This window comes from Phyllobates terribilis, unplaced genomic scaffold (assembly GCF_046119375.1).
Source record: "Phyllobates terribilis strain yellow unplaced genomic scaffold, ASM4611937v1 Scaffold_8__6_contigs__length_399053987, whole genome shotgun sequence".
Classification (NCBI taxonomy): domain Eukaryota; kingdom Metazoa; phylum Chordata; class Amphibia; order Anura; family Dendrobatidae; genus Phyllobates; species Phyllobates terribilis.
In genome coordinates this window covers 34,088,808-34,106,062 of record NW_027362768.1, presented here as the reverse complement: position 1 = coordinate 34,106,062, position 17,255 = coordinate 34,088,808, and the positions used below count along the sequence as shown (strand labels likewise).

The following is a 17,255-nucleotide window of genomic DNA, read 5'->3' as shown; positions in this document are numbered from 1 at the left end:
ACTCTGCATGTCCTCCTGCCAGGTTGGGTCAGTTACTATATCATTCACCACCTCGCCTTCCACTTCCGCACCCTGGTCCTCCTCCTGACTTTTTGGCAATTGTGTCTAATTATGGTACACCTCTTGTGACACTTTCTCACCATAGCCTTCGTGTGACCGTGGCTGCTCAAATATTTGGCATTGATACATGCAATCTCTACTTGCCCCGCTTCAAGTGGACCGGGCGAGAAGCCCGAATCTATAAATGGAAAAGTGAACAGCTCTTCAGAGTGTCCAAGTGTTGGATCAGTTGTCTCCAGGCACTCGGCATAGTGGGAGGAAGGAGGATCAGGGTGAGGAATATGCAGTCCAGACTCACAGCTACTGAGATTTGACCATGTGGAAGACAGGGTGGTGGTGGTGGCGGCTAAGTGACTGGAAGCATTATCCGCTATCCAACAAACAACCTTTTCACACTGCTCTGGGTTCCATAGTGGTGTGCTGCGGTCCCCTAGGAATTGGGACAGGAAGGTCGGGTGAGAAGATGTGGGTGTTTGTTGTGGCACACTTTCAGCTTGCCCATGGCCTTGGCCTCTGCATGCACCATCACCATCACGTCCAGTTCTCCGTCCCTTGCTACGCGCCTTGCCCATTTTAAATGGAGGACAATATCTTCCATGCTCACTACAAATGGCTGAATTTGGAGCGAAGTTATAAGTAATCCGTGTGATGGAGAAACCACAGTTTTAAATACCTGGCCTGTAGGTAACTGTTTTGTACAGCAAACTGGTGTCAAAAACTTTGCTGACACACTGAAAAAAATTTGAATGGAGGCCAAAAATGGCAGTATTTTCAGCGCAATTATATGTGATCCATATAACGGAGAAAGCACAATTTTAAATAGCTGCATTTTTAGAGCTGTAATATGGAAAGGACCTGGCTGTATTCTGCAGTGCCAACAAGCAAATGGCGCAGAAAAACTGTGTTCTCTGGTTTGCTTTTAAAGCAAATAATGAAGATTAAGATAAAACAATAATTATTCCTGGCCCCTGAGACCTGGACCTTTGCCTAGAAATGTCTAACAGCAGCGGAAGGTAAAACTGGAATGGAGCCTCTTGTACTATATGCACTGCAGTATGCATTATACACTGCCTGCCTGCCTATATACACTGCCTGCCTGATATCTCTGCAGATGGATTAGCCCTTAGAAGGACTGTTTGTTGAGATGGATATGTGTAATGTACTTGTTTTCTCCCTACACTACCTAATACACAATCAAATCTCTCCCTAGCTCAGCAGCACCTCTCCCTACACTGCCTGATTACGAAGTAGACTGACGAGCACAGCAGCGCCAGGTCTGATATAGACCTGATGATGATATGCGGCCAGCCAATCACTGTAATGCCACAACCAAAGAGCGCCAAACATGCAGGGAGGGGACCCGAGCATCCACCCGAGCATCTCTCAAGTACTCGGCGAGCGCTGAGCATCTCGAGTACTGAGATGCTCAGGCGAGTACCGAGTACTTGCGAGTATGCTCGCTCATCACTAGTTGCCACACAATTCATACTGCACCAAGAACACTGTAAAAACAAAACCAAAAAAAAACAATATCACTACAGTGGGTTTGCATGTTTTTTTCACCATGTCTCTGTACTTTTTAATTGTACCCGTTTTCCAGTACATTTCATATTAAAATGAATTGTGACATTTAAAAGTACAACCTGACATGGAAAAATAAGTGTTATGGCTCTTAGAAATAAAAGAGGAAACAATGAAAACGCAAAAAGGAAAATTTAGGTTTAACTTCCTATTTTTCTCTTTCAGATATTGAGTGCAACATTCCAGAGACTTCAAATCTTGTACGAAGTCCCCATTATCAATCTTATAGGACTAATACTAAAGTTTCATTTTCATGCAAGCATGGCTTTGAAAGAAATGGATCTCCATCAAGCACTTGTACAGAAAATGGATGGAATCCGACATTACCCACTTGTCAAAGTGAGCTTGCAACTTTAGTGAACCATAGTGCTGTTTTTTTAATAAATTTTGTGTGCAACCACCTACATCAGCCATGTAGGGTCTATTATCACTTTTCTTTGCCAGATCGAGAATAGAGTCACTCAGACACACAACTTTTGCTCTATAGGACTCATTACAATCATGGAGAGCTCAGAAGCAGGACCTCATGATCAGCTTTTCAACACGAAGGGTTATCCAAACAGTATAAAGAAAAATTTTGTTATGTGTCTGTTTCACTATTTGTTTTACAGAAAATTACATCCACTTAAATAATCGTGACCCATAATAATATCTTATTATTTTAACCTGAAAGTGCCCATTTGTGCTAATGTGAAAAGAAATCATTAAAGTGGTTATCTCATTAGGATAGCCCTTTTTTTTTAAATTAGACCACTCTCTTCTTATTCAAACAGCACAGGCCCCGACCACTGACCTCAGCGCTGACGATCTAGCCAATTATTTCAAAGAAAAAATTGACAGTATCCGACAGGAAATTTTCTCCCAATCCGCAAATGTTATGCATGCTCCTGATGTGGATATGTGCCACCATATGCAACTGCTACATCTTCACCTCTGTGTAAAACAGAAGATGTGAAAAACAAGCTTTGTACCAGTCTACTGTAAATAGGTTTTAGCAGTTTCAACAGTGAAGTTCTCTTTATTTTTATATTCTGGACTAACTCCTACATCTGAGATTAGCATATCAATCCCTAGAGGATATCCCCACAAGTACAAATAATCTGCCATTTAATTGGGTAGATTTGTTTAAAAAAATAATGTCCCTCACCATTTTAGATAGTGGTGAAGAATCAGAAAGTGGACTAATGACATCAGGAACGGCCGCTGGGGTTTCCCATAATGCTCTGCAGCTATTACATTGCTTGGTCTAGCACCACCAGTCATAGGGCTATAACAGCCAGTATAAAAGATGAGGGATGTCTAAGGAGTGTCAATATGAGCTTGTACAGTGTATGGATAGGAGGTCAGATCTCAATCCACATAGGTATAGAAAAGTGTCTAATCTGGTTGTAGTATACTTCAGTGCGTTAAAGGGTACTTCAGGGAATTGAAAATGTATTTAAATTTACATTCGGTTTAAAACTATGAAGGCTGATATCCTTTTGATTGCTCTTATATGTAAGTTCATGCGATTTTACAACTGATTAATGGGACTTCAGCTGCAGCTAATCACTAGTGTTGAGCCACCCCCGTAGTGTTCGAGTTCGGTTCGGTTCGTCGAACACCCGTGTGTTCGCCGAACTGTTCGTCGAACTGTTCGTCGAACACCTTCGAACACCGTTAAAACCAATGGCATGCAAACAAAAACACATAGAAACACATAGAAAACACCTTCAAAGGTGTCCAAAAGCTGACAAACTGCTCAGAAGACATAACTAACACATGGAAAAGTGACAAGTACATATAGTCATGCGAAAAGAAAAGAGGTGGAGGAGTAAAAGGAGGGGGAGACACAGATATAGGCATGTCATGCCCTTCTAAAATCCAAAAAGTGAGAAGCCGACACGTTCAGTCCGCTCCTGCCCGTGCCACCTCCGTGTCGCCGGGTTTGTGCCAGAGCCGCGGTGAACCCTGACGGCCAGCCCCCCTCTCCCAATACTGGTGCCTGTCCGCTGGTGGGTCGAGCGAGCCCCCCTGTGGTGGAGGCAGCTCTAAGCTTTTTAATTTAAATTGTCTCTCTAATTTGAATGAATACACTTTAAATCCATTTACAAGGATCTATTGGAGGGCAAGTCTCATGCCAGCAGCTGCGTAATTCCAGCTCCAGTAGCGTCCACTAAAGCTGCTGCAGTTAAAAAGCTTTTATAAGGATCGAGCTCGGCTGTCCACCGCAAGGCATCCTATTGCCAGTCCCAGCCCCTATGCCTTGGGGTGCCTCCTGATGCTCTTCACTGAGTATCCCGTGGTCCCAAAGCATTTCCTTTGAAAAAATTAAGTGTCCAAACTACAGGTGGTGTAGCTTGCTTAACAGCTGGGATAATCCGCTGACTAGCAGACACTGCTACTAGGCACAAAGTATTTCCTGGGCTAGATGCAGTTAAAAATTTGTAATTAGATACTCTCGTTGGATGCTGAGTGTAACGGGTCTGGGAGGCGGAACCTCTGGGCTACTATACAAGGGAGCGGTCCTTGTAAGGGAGCGGGTGGCGACCAGGCAGGCAGTCACAGCAGGTGACCGGGACAGTCTCTGGGTGTACGGGCAGAAGGTCACGGCAAGTGATCAGGGCAGTCTCTGGAAGAACGGGCTGGAGGTCACGGCAAGTGACCGGGGCAGTCTCTGGAAGAACGGGCTGGAGGTCACGGCAAGTGACCGGGGCAGTCTCTAGGTAAAGGGTAGGTACGACCTGTGATGGCTGAACCTCCAGGTAGGCTAGCAAGGCAGATGGAGGATGTGTGCTCCCAGGTGAGCAAGCGAGAGTCTCTGGAATAGTAGGTGGTCACAGCACGTGACGGCGGAGCCTCCGGGCTGGCAAGCAGGCAGGTAGCGGAGAAGCGCTCCCAGGTGAGCGGGCAAGAGTCGGGAATTGCTGGTGGTCACAGCATGTGACAGCGGAGCCTCCGGGCTGGCAAGCAGGCAGGTAGCGGAGAAGCGCTCCCAGGTGAGCGGGCAAGAGTCTGGAATAGCTGGTGGTCACAGCACGTGACAGCGGAGCCTCCGGGCAGGCAAGCAGGCAGGTAGCGGAGAAGCGCTCCCAGGTGAGCGGGCAAGCTGGTCCATAGACAGACTGACCGGAGTTGTAAGGCAGACCGTCGGACTTCAGGCAAGCAGGCAGGTAGCTGATGTGCGCTCCCAGGTGAGCGGGCAAGTTGGTCCTTAGACAGACTGACCGGAGTTGTAAGGCAGACCGTCAGACCTCAGGCAGGCAGGCAGGTAACAGGAAATCAGGCAGGATTAGGACAGCAAGCTGGCAGGAATCTGGCAGGTAACTGGCAGGTAACTGGCAAGGGACCTGAGGGCTGAAGCAGAGTAGAACGGTGCAACAACATTGCTCGGGCACCTCCATTTTGGAGGAGGTGCCTTATATATGGTAAAGTCCTCCGGCCATTGGCCGGGGACTCCTTAGGACGGCGCGCGCGGCCCCTTTAAGAGGGAGGGAGGGCGCGCGCGCGCGCCCTAAGCACAGTGGCCGGGAAGGAGCGCGCGCTGCCAGCAGAGCGGGAGGAGGACGCCAGGCACGGAGCAGAGCGGTGAGGGGAACAGCGTCCCTGCCTAGCAGAGGGCAGGGACGCCGGCACTACACTGAGAAAGCATTCCATAGAGTCTCCTGGCACGCCATATATGATTCTCTTAAAAAGCTTGGGGTAGGGGTCTAGGGGACCCTTTTATAGCCAAAATCACGGCCCTGTATCGCAATACGTCACCTAGGCTGAAGATAAATGGAACTGTAGCACCCTGAGGGCTCGGTTGCTACAGAGGTATTGCACCTCACCCAGAGGTGTGATATCTCACTCTCAGGTAAGAATGGAGTGTGGATCAGGACCCGACACCTGCATGCATTACACCACATTGCCGTGGGGCAGGGCGACCAATATGCCCCTGAGATGGGCACGACAGTCCCTGTCCCTGGCTGGAGTGGGGGGAGGGAACACTGAGGAAGGGGAACCCTGTAGTGCATGAGCAGGGAGGAAGCAGTTCCTGGGTGCATTGAGAAGGGAGTATAAAAGGTGGGCACCATCTTAGTTCAGTGCAGAGAAGTCTGAGTAGAAGTGGCAGGGAGCAGGGGCTCTGCATGAGCTCTGCTCCGGAGGCGGGCCTAGTAACAGAGGCCCAGGCCTGGAAGAGGGAGAAGGAAGGAAGAGGAGCGGAGAAGGCTCCAGGAACGAGGAACGAAGGGATCCCAGGGGTGCGGACGGGCGAGTCGCCACCGCACGCCCCAATCCACCTGCATGGAGGGGTCAGGCCAAAGGGGGAGACCGGTCCCCGAAACTAGTGGAGGCAGGAAACGACCCTCAGCTAGAAACCGGAGGCTGTGACATTTTATGTGGCGCAGCCCCTCGCTACACCCGCTAGGAGGGCAGCACATAGGGTCAGGGAAACTGGCGCCAAGTTTAACAAGAGGAGGCCCGAGGCAGCCGGACAGAAGGGTTGGTAAGAAAGGCCAGACAAAGGACACACAAAGGGGGTCCTGTGAAGCGCTCCAAAGTTATCTGGGAGTTGTCTGAGCCCCTCACCTGGTGAGCACAGTATGACGTGGGCAGCCGTTACCTGCAGACGTGGTCTGGATAATAAGAACTGTGAGTAAAGGCCCTGGACTGCATCACTGACTCCGTGTCGTTACTGCTGCTGCCCTGCACCATCACCCCCATCCTCCGCATAAACTGCCCTGAGGCTATACTCCTCCCGTGGGGAGTTATGCTACGCTCTGCTGCACCCACAACACCAGCCTCAGCGGTCTGCCCTGCAGCGGCGGTTCACTCTGACCGCAATCCACGGGTGGCGTAGTCGGACATTTAAACATCAAAACCACATAAATAGTTCCGCCACTGGTTTGACCACCCTGAGCTACGGAACCGGGTCGCCGCCACGAAGACTACAACCACCAGCATCCACCAAAAAGGGTCCGGCTCCGGGTGTCCCAAGGCCCAGGGGGTGCATCAGAACATTTTCATCACCTTTCACAATCACCAATGGGACAAGGCAGGGATGTCCTCTGTCCCCTCTCTTATACATCCTAGTGACGGAGCACCTGCTCTCATCAATTCGCCATAACCCCAATATTAGGTGGATTGAGGTGGGAGGAACCGAGTACAAGTGCTCTCTATTTGCTGATGATGTACTAGTATATATCACTCAATCACATATATCCATCCATGCTGTTATGGCTGAAATAGATCACTTTGTTACATGGTCAAATTTTAAAATCAATGCAGCGAAGTCTGAGGCCCTCAATGTCTCCCTCCCCAAATCCATATAGGATTCCATCCAGTCCAACTTTCCCTTTGCCTGGCCCTCACAGGGTATCAAATACTTAGGAATTCCTATTCATAGAGACCTCTCCCATCTATGTTATCTTAATTTTGGGCCCTTTATTGAACAACTCCATACAGACCACGGTTGGCAAGTTAGAACTGTAAGATTCACTACGTGAACCACTGGTGTTTTGTGGAAAAGCACATGTACACTGTGTTCCAAATTATTATGCAAAAAGTGTTTAGGAGTGATAAGGGAAGAATTTGTTTGTTTGTCAGTTAAACTCATTGATGGTGATGTGTGTCAGGGCTCTTTATATCACTGTAAGCAATTGCAGACACCTGTGCTAATTAGTTTGGCAGGTGTGTCCAATGAAAGGCAAGACTACTTAAGAAGGCTGACTCACATTATTAAGCAGCCTACATTTTCTGCCAAAATGGGAAAGAAAAAGGATGTGTCGGCTGCTGAGAAGCAACAAATTGTGGAGTGTTTAGGTCAAGGCATGACTACAATCAACATTGTGCGATGATCAGGATGAAGTGTCTTGGCAATCAAGAAGTATGTAGCTGATTCACAGTACACACGTGTGCGTGCTGATAAGGGCAAATTGAGGACTCTTTCCTACAGGCAATTACGTCAGGTTAAAAGAGCAGCGGCAAAAAAGCCTTGTCATAGCAGCAGACAAGTTTTTGAAGCTGCTGGTGCCTTCAACGTCCCCCGAACAACAAGATGCAGGGTCCTTCAGAGGTTTGCAGCTGTGCATATGCCATCCTGTCTACCTCCTCTATCCACTTCACACAAGCAAAAAACGGCTCCAGTGGGCCAAACATTACATGAAGACTGATTTCAAAACTGTTTTGTTCACGGATGAGTGCCGTGCAGCGCTCGATGGTCCAGATGGATGGAGTGGAGGATGGCTGGTTGATGGACACCCCACGCAAACACGGCTACAGCGCCAACAAGGAGGAGGTGGAGTAATGTTTTGGGCTGGAATCATGGGGAGAGAGATTGTCGGCCCCTTTAGGATCCCTAAAGGCGCTAAAGATGAACTCCATAATGTATGTGGATTTTCTCAAACAGCACTTCCTGCCATGGTTCAAGAAGAAGAACCATGTATTTCACAGCAAGATCATTTTTTTGCATGATAATGCACCATCTCATGCTGCACATAAAACATCTGCATCTCTGGCTGATATGGGCATAAAAGGGGACAAACTTATGGTGTGACCCCCATGCTCCCCTGACCTCTACCCCATTCAGAACCTCTGGAGCATCATCAAAAGGAGTGTCTATGATGGCGGGAGGCAGTTCACATCTAAGCAACAGCTCTGGGAGGGTATTCTGTCCTCATGCAAAACAATTGAAGCAGAAACCATCCAAAACCTGACAAATTCAATGGACGAGAGAGTTCAGAAGCTCCTTTCGAACAAGGGGTCCTATGTGAAAATGTAACATCACCTAGAATAAAGTTTTGAGTTGAAAACTGTTTGATTTCAGTTTCTAATAACCTGCTAATGCTTATAATTTCAAAAATGACCATTTTTTTGGTCTTTATTAAAATGAAAAGGTTGATCGAAAAGTTTGGGGGATCTAAGAGTGTGGCAACCCAGTAGTCATGATTACTTCGAATTCTGACAATATGAGGGTCATGTTGCAGGTAGTGCAGCAAGAAGGCACTTATGTGTCTTGCGCATCTCGGAGCCCCAAAATTATTTTCCGGGCTAGATGCAGCTAAAAATTATTATTAATTTTAAATATGGTGGAGCTTAGTATAGATGGGCTAATAGGATCAGTGCTGCACATTGCTACAAAGCCCAAATTATTTTCCAGTCAAGATACAGATAAACATGATTAGTAATTTGAAAGCTTAACACGGTTGGTAGGGTGATTTTAACCAATCATCAAGCTTTTACTCTCCCCAGGATGACACAGGGGTAGAAAAGTCGTTTCGGATCCATGATTTGTTCATCTTTATGAACGTGAGTCTGTCTACATTATCAGTGGAGAGCCGCGTGCGCTTATCTGTCAGCACACCACCAGCAGCGCTGAACACACGTTCAGACAGAACGCTGGCTGCGGGGCATGACAAGATCTCCAAGGCGTAAGTGGCTAGCTCCGGCCATTTATCCAGATTGGAAGCCCAAAAAGAGCAAGGGTCCAGTGACACAGTCATGGCTTCAATGTTTACTTGGAGATACTCCTGTACCATCGTCTCTAGGCGTTGACTATGTGTCAGACTTCTTGTCTCCTGTGGCCTTGCAAAGGATGGGCTAAAAAAGTGGTGAAATGATTGCGCAAAATTGATGTTACCAGCAGATACTGTGGTTCTGTTACGGTTTGAGTGCTGAACACTTGACGGTCCCACGGTTGGCACGTTGGAACTGTGAGATTCACTATGTGCACCACTGGTGTTTTGTGGAAAAGCACATGTAAGATTCTGCAACAGTCTCTGCTGATACTCCTGCATGCGTGCATCCCTTTCTATGGCAGGAATAATTTCTGCAAATTTACTTTTGTACCGGGGATCTAACAGTGTGGCAACCCAGTAGTCAGGATTATTTCTAATTCTCACAATTCGAGGGTCATGTTGCAGGTAGTGCAGCAAGAAGGCACTCATGTGTGTTGCGCATCCAGGAGCACCAAGTCCCTGTTGTGTTGGTGGCGAGGTAACAATCATGCTTCCTTCCTCTGTCCTCTCCCCCCAACCTCGCACAACAGAAATGTGATCAAGGTCTCCCTCATCTGATGAGTCTTCCATCAGTTCGTCCTCCACTTCTTCCTGGGCTCCTGCACCTTCCTCACTAGTTTGGCTGTTACCATGCGCCCTGAAACCATCTCCCCCACCCTCACATGCCAGCCGCCTTGGTGCTGCCGACCGTCTGGTCCTTGCAGATGTTAGCCCTTCCGCATACAACTCCTCCTCCTCTACTTCCTCCACCTCCTCTTGTGCCACCACCTGACTCCGAATTCTGTTTAACATGTGCTCCAGCATGTAAATCACCGGAATAGTCATGCTGATAATGGCATCGTCAGCACTAAACATCTTCGTCACCATTTCAAAACTGTGCAGAAGGGTGCATAGGTCCCTGATCTGAGACCACTCCTCCAGCGTGATTTGCCCCACCTCCGGATCTCGTTGGCCCAGGCTATACGTCAGAACGTATTGCACCAGGGCTTGTCGGTGCTGCCACAGTCGCTGCAACATGTGCAGAGTTGAATTCCACCGGGTAGGCACATCGCATTTTAGCCGGTGAAGTGGCAGGCCCAACGACTTCTGTAGAGATGTAAGTCGCTGAGCTGCGGGATGCGAACGGCAGAAGTGAGCACACAGCGACCGTGCCCTCTGCAGAAGGCCATCTAGTCTGGGATAGTGGGCTAAAAATTGCTGGACAAACAGGTTCAACACGTGAGCCATACAAGTCACGTGTGTGACATTGCCCCGGCGAAGGGCCGCACCCAGGTTTGCAGCATTGTCGCACACGGCCTTCCCTAGTTTCAGGTCCAGTGGAGACAACCATTCATGAAATTGGTTCTCCAGAGCTGACCACAACTCCTCAGCTGTGTGACTCACATTTCCCAGACATTTCAAAGTAAAAACCGCCTGATGACGTTGAGCCCTACTGCCAGCATAGTAAGGAGGTGTGCAGGATCCCTTCTGTGCAGTTAGAAAGCTTGTGGCATGACCAGACAGGCTTTGGGTGCAGGTGGAAGACCGAGAGGAGGTTGAGGAGGCAGAAGCAGTGGAGGAACTTTGACATAAAGAGGATTGACGCACAACTCGTGGGGACGGCAAGACTTGGACAGCAGCCCCTTGTCCTGCTGTCACCATAGTTACCCAGTGCCCAGTCAGCGACATGTAACGCCCCTGTCCATGCCTACTCGTCCAAGTGTCTGTGGTGAAATGCACCCTGTCACACACAGAGTTTCTCAAACAACCGGTGATGTTGTGTGCGACATGCTGGTGGAGCGCAGGCACACCTTTCTTTGAGAAGTAGTGCCGACTGGGCATCTGGTACTGGGGCACTGTGACGGACATAAGGTCTCGAAAATCCTCTGTGTCCACCAGGTGGAAAGGCAGCATTTCTGTAGCCAAGAGCTTGCAGATGGTGAAATTCAACCTCTTAGCTTTCTCATGGCTAGGAGGAAATGGTCTTTTACTTGTCCACATCTGAGGGACTGAGGGCTGGCTATTGTGCTTAGACGGGGTTGATAAGGGTGTCCCCGGCAAACTGCCGGTCTGTGAGGAAGATGCAGGCGGACATGTTAGGTTGCCTTGATCCAAAGGTGGTGCTATCGATGTCGGACAGCGCTCAACACCAGCTGGTGTTACCACCTCCAAAGAAAATGATGACCTGCCAATCACGCTGGCTGTTGCGGGTAAAGAGGTGGCAGGTCTGCGCCCCAAAACAGGTGTGACTGCTGTCCCCCCAGTCACAGAGGATGAAGAGGCCGCGGATGCACAAGATATGGCAGACGGTGGTTGGCCCGGCCGGCTAGGCCGCATTGTAGCACACTGAGCTTCCCACTGCAACTTATGCTTCATGTCCATGTGCCGGTTCATGCATGAAGTACTCAAACTATGTATTTTTTGGCCTCTACTTAGCTTTTGGTGACAAATGTTACAGATAACACGAGTTGGGTCATCTTTATCGATCTGAAAAAATGCCCAGGCTATGCAAGGCTTAGCACCCATGCGACCTGAAGAGCCACCACGACTTGTGGTGAGAGGCAGAGTTGTGTTTGAGGATGCAGTTGTTGACGTGCTTCCAGTACTACGTCTCTGTCCAGGAAGGCGCAACCTGACCTCGTCGTGACTAGCATCTTCCTCCACCTCCTCTGCTGACCTCATCTCTTGGCTGACTGTGGGTTGACAGTAAGTGGGATCTCCAACCTCATCATCATCACCCTGTGCGTTATCACGCCCGTCGTCCTCAGAGCCAACCTGTTCCTGCCCTGACAAAATACTAAAGTTGTCGCTCCAATCAGGTATTTGAGTCTTATCATCGTCTTCCTCATTGTCTCCACCAACAGGAGTTACAGTTTGGGAATGAGGGTCTACATTATGGTCAGAACCTTCTGCGTCTGGTCCTGGATCCGACTCATAAAGATTCTGGGCATCAGTGCAGATCATTTCCTCGTCTGGATTCACAGAAGCGCTGGAGTCGACCTCTGATTCCCAGGCTATAGTATGAGTAAACAGCTCTGCAGACTCAACCATCTGTTCTACCTCATACTCAGACGGGCACTGGAGATTTGGGAGCTGTGAGGAAGCAAGTGCGATTGGGGTGACACCTTTGAGGACTGGAGTATTTGTGATGTTGAAGTTGATGTGGAGGAGAGCCCACTTAAAGGAGCACTTGATATCCGTTGAAGCACCTGCTGTTTTTGTGCCTCATCTGGAATTTGTAGCGATTGGCGTGGCCGTAAGAAAGGGATCTTATCACATTGTCCGCTAAAAGAAGTAGACATTTTAGTTTGGCTGGAAGATGGTCTTTCTTCTGCAGATGTTACTGTTGCTTTAACACCTACCCCATGGACACAAACTTTTTTCCCCTTCCCAACACGGCTATTCCCCTTTCCACCAGCAGCAGACCTTTTTCCACTCATTTTGGTGGTTAACTAATTCACAACTCTGGAGTTGTTTGCACAAAAAAACAATGGATGGGAACCGAGCAGAGCTGAGTGGCCAAACTTTGGTATTAGGCCAAAACTATTGGCTGGGTTAGATGCAGAAAAAAATTATATTCAATTTGCAACCTGATGGAGGTCAGTATAGATGGACTAATAGAGAAAGTCCCACACACAGCTAGAAGCCCAAATATTTTTTCAGAGCTAGATGCAGAAAAAAAAATTATTCAGTTTGCAACCTGATGGAGGTCAGTATAGATGGACTAATAGAACAAGTCCCACACACAGCTAGAAGCCCAAATATTTTTTCAGAGGTAGATGCAGAAAAAAATTATATTCAGTTTGCAACCTGATGGAGGTCTGTATAGTTGGATTAATAGAACAAGTCCCACACACTGCTAGAAGGCCAAATATTTTTTCAGAGCTAGATGCAGAAAAAAATTATATTCAGTTTGCAACCTGATGGAGGTATGTATAGATGGATTAATAGAACAAGTCCCACACACTGCTAGAAGGCCAAATATTTTTTCAGAGCTAGATGCAGAAAAAAATTATATTCAGTTTGCAACCTGATGGAGGTCAGTATAGATGGACAAATAGAGAAAGTCCCACACACAACTAGAAGCCCAAATATTTTTTCAGAGGTAGATGCAGAAAAAAATTATATTCAGTTTGCAACCTGATGGAGGTCAGTATAGATGGACTAATAGAGAAAGTCCCACACACTGCTAGAAGGCCAAATATTTTTTCAGAGCTGGATGCAGATAAAAATTTTATTCAGTTTGCAACCTGATGGAGGTCAGTATAGATGGACTAATAGAGAAAGTCCCACACACTGCTAGAAGGCCAAATATTTTTTCAGAGGTAGATGCAGAAAAAAATTATATTCAGTTTGCAACCTGATGGAGGTCAGTATAGATGGACTAATAGAGAAAGTCCCACACACAGCTAGAAGCCCAAATATTTTTTCAGAGGTAGATGCAGAAAAAATTATATTCAGTTTGCAACCTGATGGAGGTCAGTATACATGGACTTATAGAATGATGCTATGCCCAAAAGATTTTACTTCACTAGGTGCAGTAAAAAAATTGGTATTCTATACACAGGTGGTATATCTTGCAACACAGATAGGCTACTCCACTGACTAACACACTCTGCAATAGGCCAAAAAGGATTAGCTTTGCTAGATTCAGCCAAATGCTGTGAAAAAAACTTGCACAGCACTGGCACAGACCTGCCTGGCAAAAACTGATAGGAACTGATGTAACCTAGTCCTGAAAAGGACTGCAATTACAATTAGTCTTTACTCCCACAATCTATCTATTTAAGAGCACAGACCTGCCTGATAAAAGTCGTAGGAAATGCTGTAACCTAGTCCTTAAAAGGACTGCAATCACAACTATTCCCTACTCCCAAGCTATCTGTAGATTTGTGCAAAAATTGGCTTGAAATTAACAAGGTATAGCGCACACAGCAACAGCGGTGCCGTCTAACACGCAGCTGCAGCAGTGAGAAAATGGAGGCGACGGGGAAAATGGCTGGGTCTTATAGGGCAAGGACATGTGACATACACAGCCAATGACACATGCCCTTGCTTGTGTGAAAAAAAGCACTTCGCTCCGTGTGTGCGCTGCTGATAGGCTGACAGATTGCACCTCCCCACTGTAAATGCGGGAAAGAGAAAAAAAATGGAGATCGTCATTATTCCTGCAGAGATCCATCCCCTGCCCCTCCCCCCACCCCGCTGTACACTCAAACTGCGTATTAACATTAATTTTCATTATTACTGAGAAAAAATCCAGTTATGATTTTGGTGCACGAACAGTTATCGAACATAACCTCGAACAGCCGAATTTTTCTCAAATCGTTCGTATTCGCCGAACGGCTCGAACACCGCCCAAAACAGCTCGAATTTGAGATTGGCGAACAGTTCGAGTAGAACAACGCTCATCTCTACTAATCACACACCCTCTTTCTGGGACACTCTCAGAGATCAAGGAGCATGGCTAGCATCCTACTGTGCAAACCACAGGACTTTTTACAATCTGTGTGGGTGTGATGTCCTTCTCCCTCACTCTTGTGCTGCCGTTCCCTGCAATTTAACACCTTGTATATGAATTGTATAGCAGCATGGAGTGAGAACAGGAGAAGCCTGGAGAGGGAAATGGCAGGTCATACACAAGATGTGAAATAACAGGCAGGTAAATCAGGATAAAAGTGAGGAGGAGGGACGTAAATCAAACCTAATACTCAAACAGTGATAAACTTTAGGAAGGGGGTGTAGATTATGAGCAGCAGGATGGTAGCTATGCACTGTAATCTCTGAGGTAGTATCCCAGAAGGAAGAGGGAGAGCTGTTACAGTACTGTGAGATGAGGTCACAGTGATAATTAGTAAAATCACATGAATTTACATATAAGGCAGGCAGAAGGATATCAGCCTTCGTGATTTTAGACAAAATGTACATTAAAATAAATTTTTAGGTCCTTGAACGATCCTTTTAAGCAGATTGAAAATGGGAGTGATAATCTGTTTGTGAATACTTGTCCAAAGATTCAAGTGATATATTGGGTTGTACTCTGAAGGAACCATATAGGGTTGCACTTGTCAAAAAGAACCATAATAACAGCCTTTTTTATTTTTCACACACTACAAACAAGGAGGGCAGTATTAATCCCCTTAGTGCTATTTTTACTACTAAAACAAAATCTTGAATCCAAGGCTGTGTTACTGAAAGTGTGCTCCCTGTATTGTAAGATAGGCAGGCCATTTCTTTTTTTTTTACAATCTAAATTTTTCTTTTACAACTGTCTACTAGAGATGAGCAAAATGTTTGGAAAACGTTTGAGTTTTTCAAATTCGGCACGAACGTTGTTCATTTGGATTCATGTTCGGATTTCCTAGCTTTTTGCACAAAAATCGGCATAGGTCATCCCGAACACCGATCATCAGTAATTTCCCACACTTCCCTCGGCTGTGACAATGACCCGTGGATCTCACATCAGCCGGCGCTTGCTTTCACTATTAACAGCGAGAGCAAGCGCTGCTGATGAGAGGAGTAATCCCATCAGCCGGCGCTTGCACTGTGAAAGTAAAAAAATAAAATAAAAAATAATTATTTAAATAAAAATAAAAAACATCTAAACATTTTTGGTAATTGTTGATTAGTCCTGTACATTGGTTAGGAGAAATTATAGCCCATTCTTCTCTAAAAACATCTTTCACTTTGTTATGCTGATGGATTTTTCTACCATGAACTGCTCACTTCTGGTCCTTCCACAACATTTATATAGCCAACTATACTATACCCAGTTAATATTTAATCCTTGGGTCTAATTGCCTAGTCTTCTTTTCATTACATAGTGATCATTGACCGCTCTATAGCTGACACAAGAGAAGGTAGAAGCAGAAATAAATCACTTCTATTTTCTCCTCAGGAGAAAGCAGAATGACATATATAATAGAAAACTGCAGCTCATCATACCCACCTAAAGATGTAGCAGACATGATTGAGGTTTATTAGACAGGCCATCTATATGGCATTGTGCAGTTTAACCTCAGCTGTACTGATGATAGGAGGATACATTAGAGGGGTGTGGTAGTGGTGGCAATGCACAACAATCAGCAGACCACCCAAGAAAGCGATGAAGAATTCCAAGACCAGACCTATCACATTGCATCCAGGATGGTTGGAATCGATGGTTTTACCATGTTTTCATTCATATACTGTATGTTTAAATCTATTTATAAACATTGAATCAAATGAGAAAGGATTGTACAGATTTTTTTTAAAGTTTAAAAATACTGTTATATATAGATGAGAATTAGGTATTATAGAAAGAATATTATAAAAATATTATTCTAGAAAGAACAGCTTCCATTGCATATGTGCAGTTCTTAAAAATTCCAGAGCATATATTTTTGTAAGAAAATGACTTGACTGACTTCAAAGCAGCATGGGAGCATTAAATGTTATTTGTGCTTATGTATATTTTTTAGAGCAACCTGGTCAGCCAGATTCCACTAATCCACCACCGGAAGGTATGTTATTTATCTCATTTGAAAATCTATATTAACAAATACAACAAAACTCACCAAATCATACCCATTTAGAAAATGGCAATAATATAATTTATCTGACATTGTTTCATGACAACTAGGGGAACAACACACAACCAAATTATTATTACAATGTCAGTTATCCCAATATTCTATAAATAAAGTGCCCAATATGAGCTGAGAATAAAGTTTGGTCTATGGGTAACTAGTAGAATGAATAAGATGACTGTATAAACACTAGTTTGCAGATCCCCAGAAATTGAAACAAATTGCGAGTCAATATGATAGGGTAAAAAAAAAAATTCCTGGTGCTATTTGACACACAGCTGAAGATTCAGAGAGTAGAATTATGATGTTCAGCACAGCCAGGTGGGCTTCTCCATAACCCTTTAGCTATCACATCATATTGTCTACTGCAGCCAATCAAGGGGCTATCTCAGGGACTTTAAAAGTTGAGTTCTAACCAGCAGTGTTATTGTATGCTTTTACAACACATGGTAGAGGTCAGAGAGCACAGTTCATTCAACATACATCTAGAAAAAGGCATAATCTGAGAGTGGTGTACTACTGCAGTAATGCAGTGATATAGGGAAGTGCTGTACCTGCATAGTCACTCAATGTGGTTGTGAACTGAATG

General features: G+C 45.9%; 1 protein-coding gene across 3 annotated transcripts in view; it reads left to right on the top strand.

Moving 5' to 3' along the window:
* The window catches only part of CFH (complement factor H), a 1,056,626-nt gene that overhangs the window by 556,937 nt on the left and 482,434 nt on the right, over positions 1–17,255 (top strand). For 2 of the 3 annotated variants that reach the window (XM_073642934.1, XM_073642933.1), the window contains exons 13-14: positions 1,807–1,980; positions 16,559–16,600. In XM_073642934.1, the coding sequence (XP_073499035.1) occupies positions 1,807–1,980; positions 16,559–16,600 (216 nt within the window). The remainder of the gene's footprint in view (positions 1–1,806; positions 1,981–16,558; positions 16,601–17,255) is intronic. The other variant, XM_073642935.1, reaches the window with a different exon arrangement.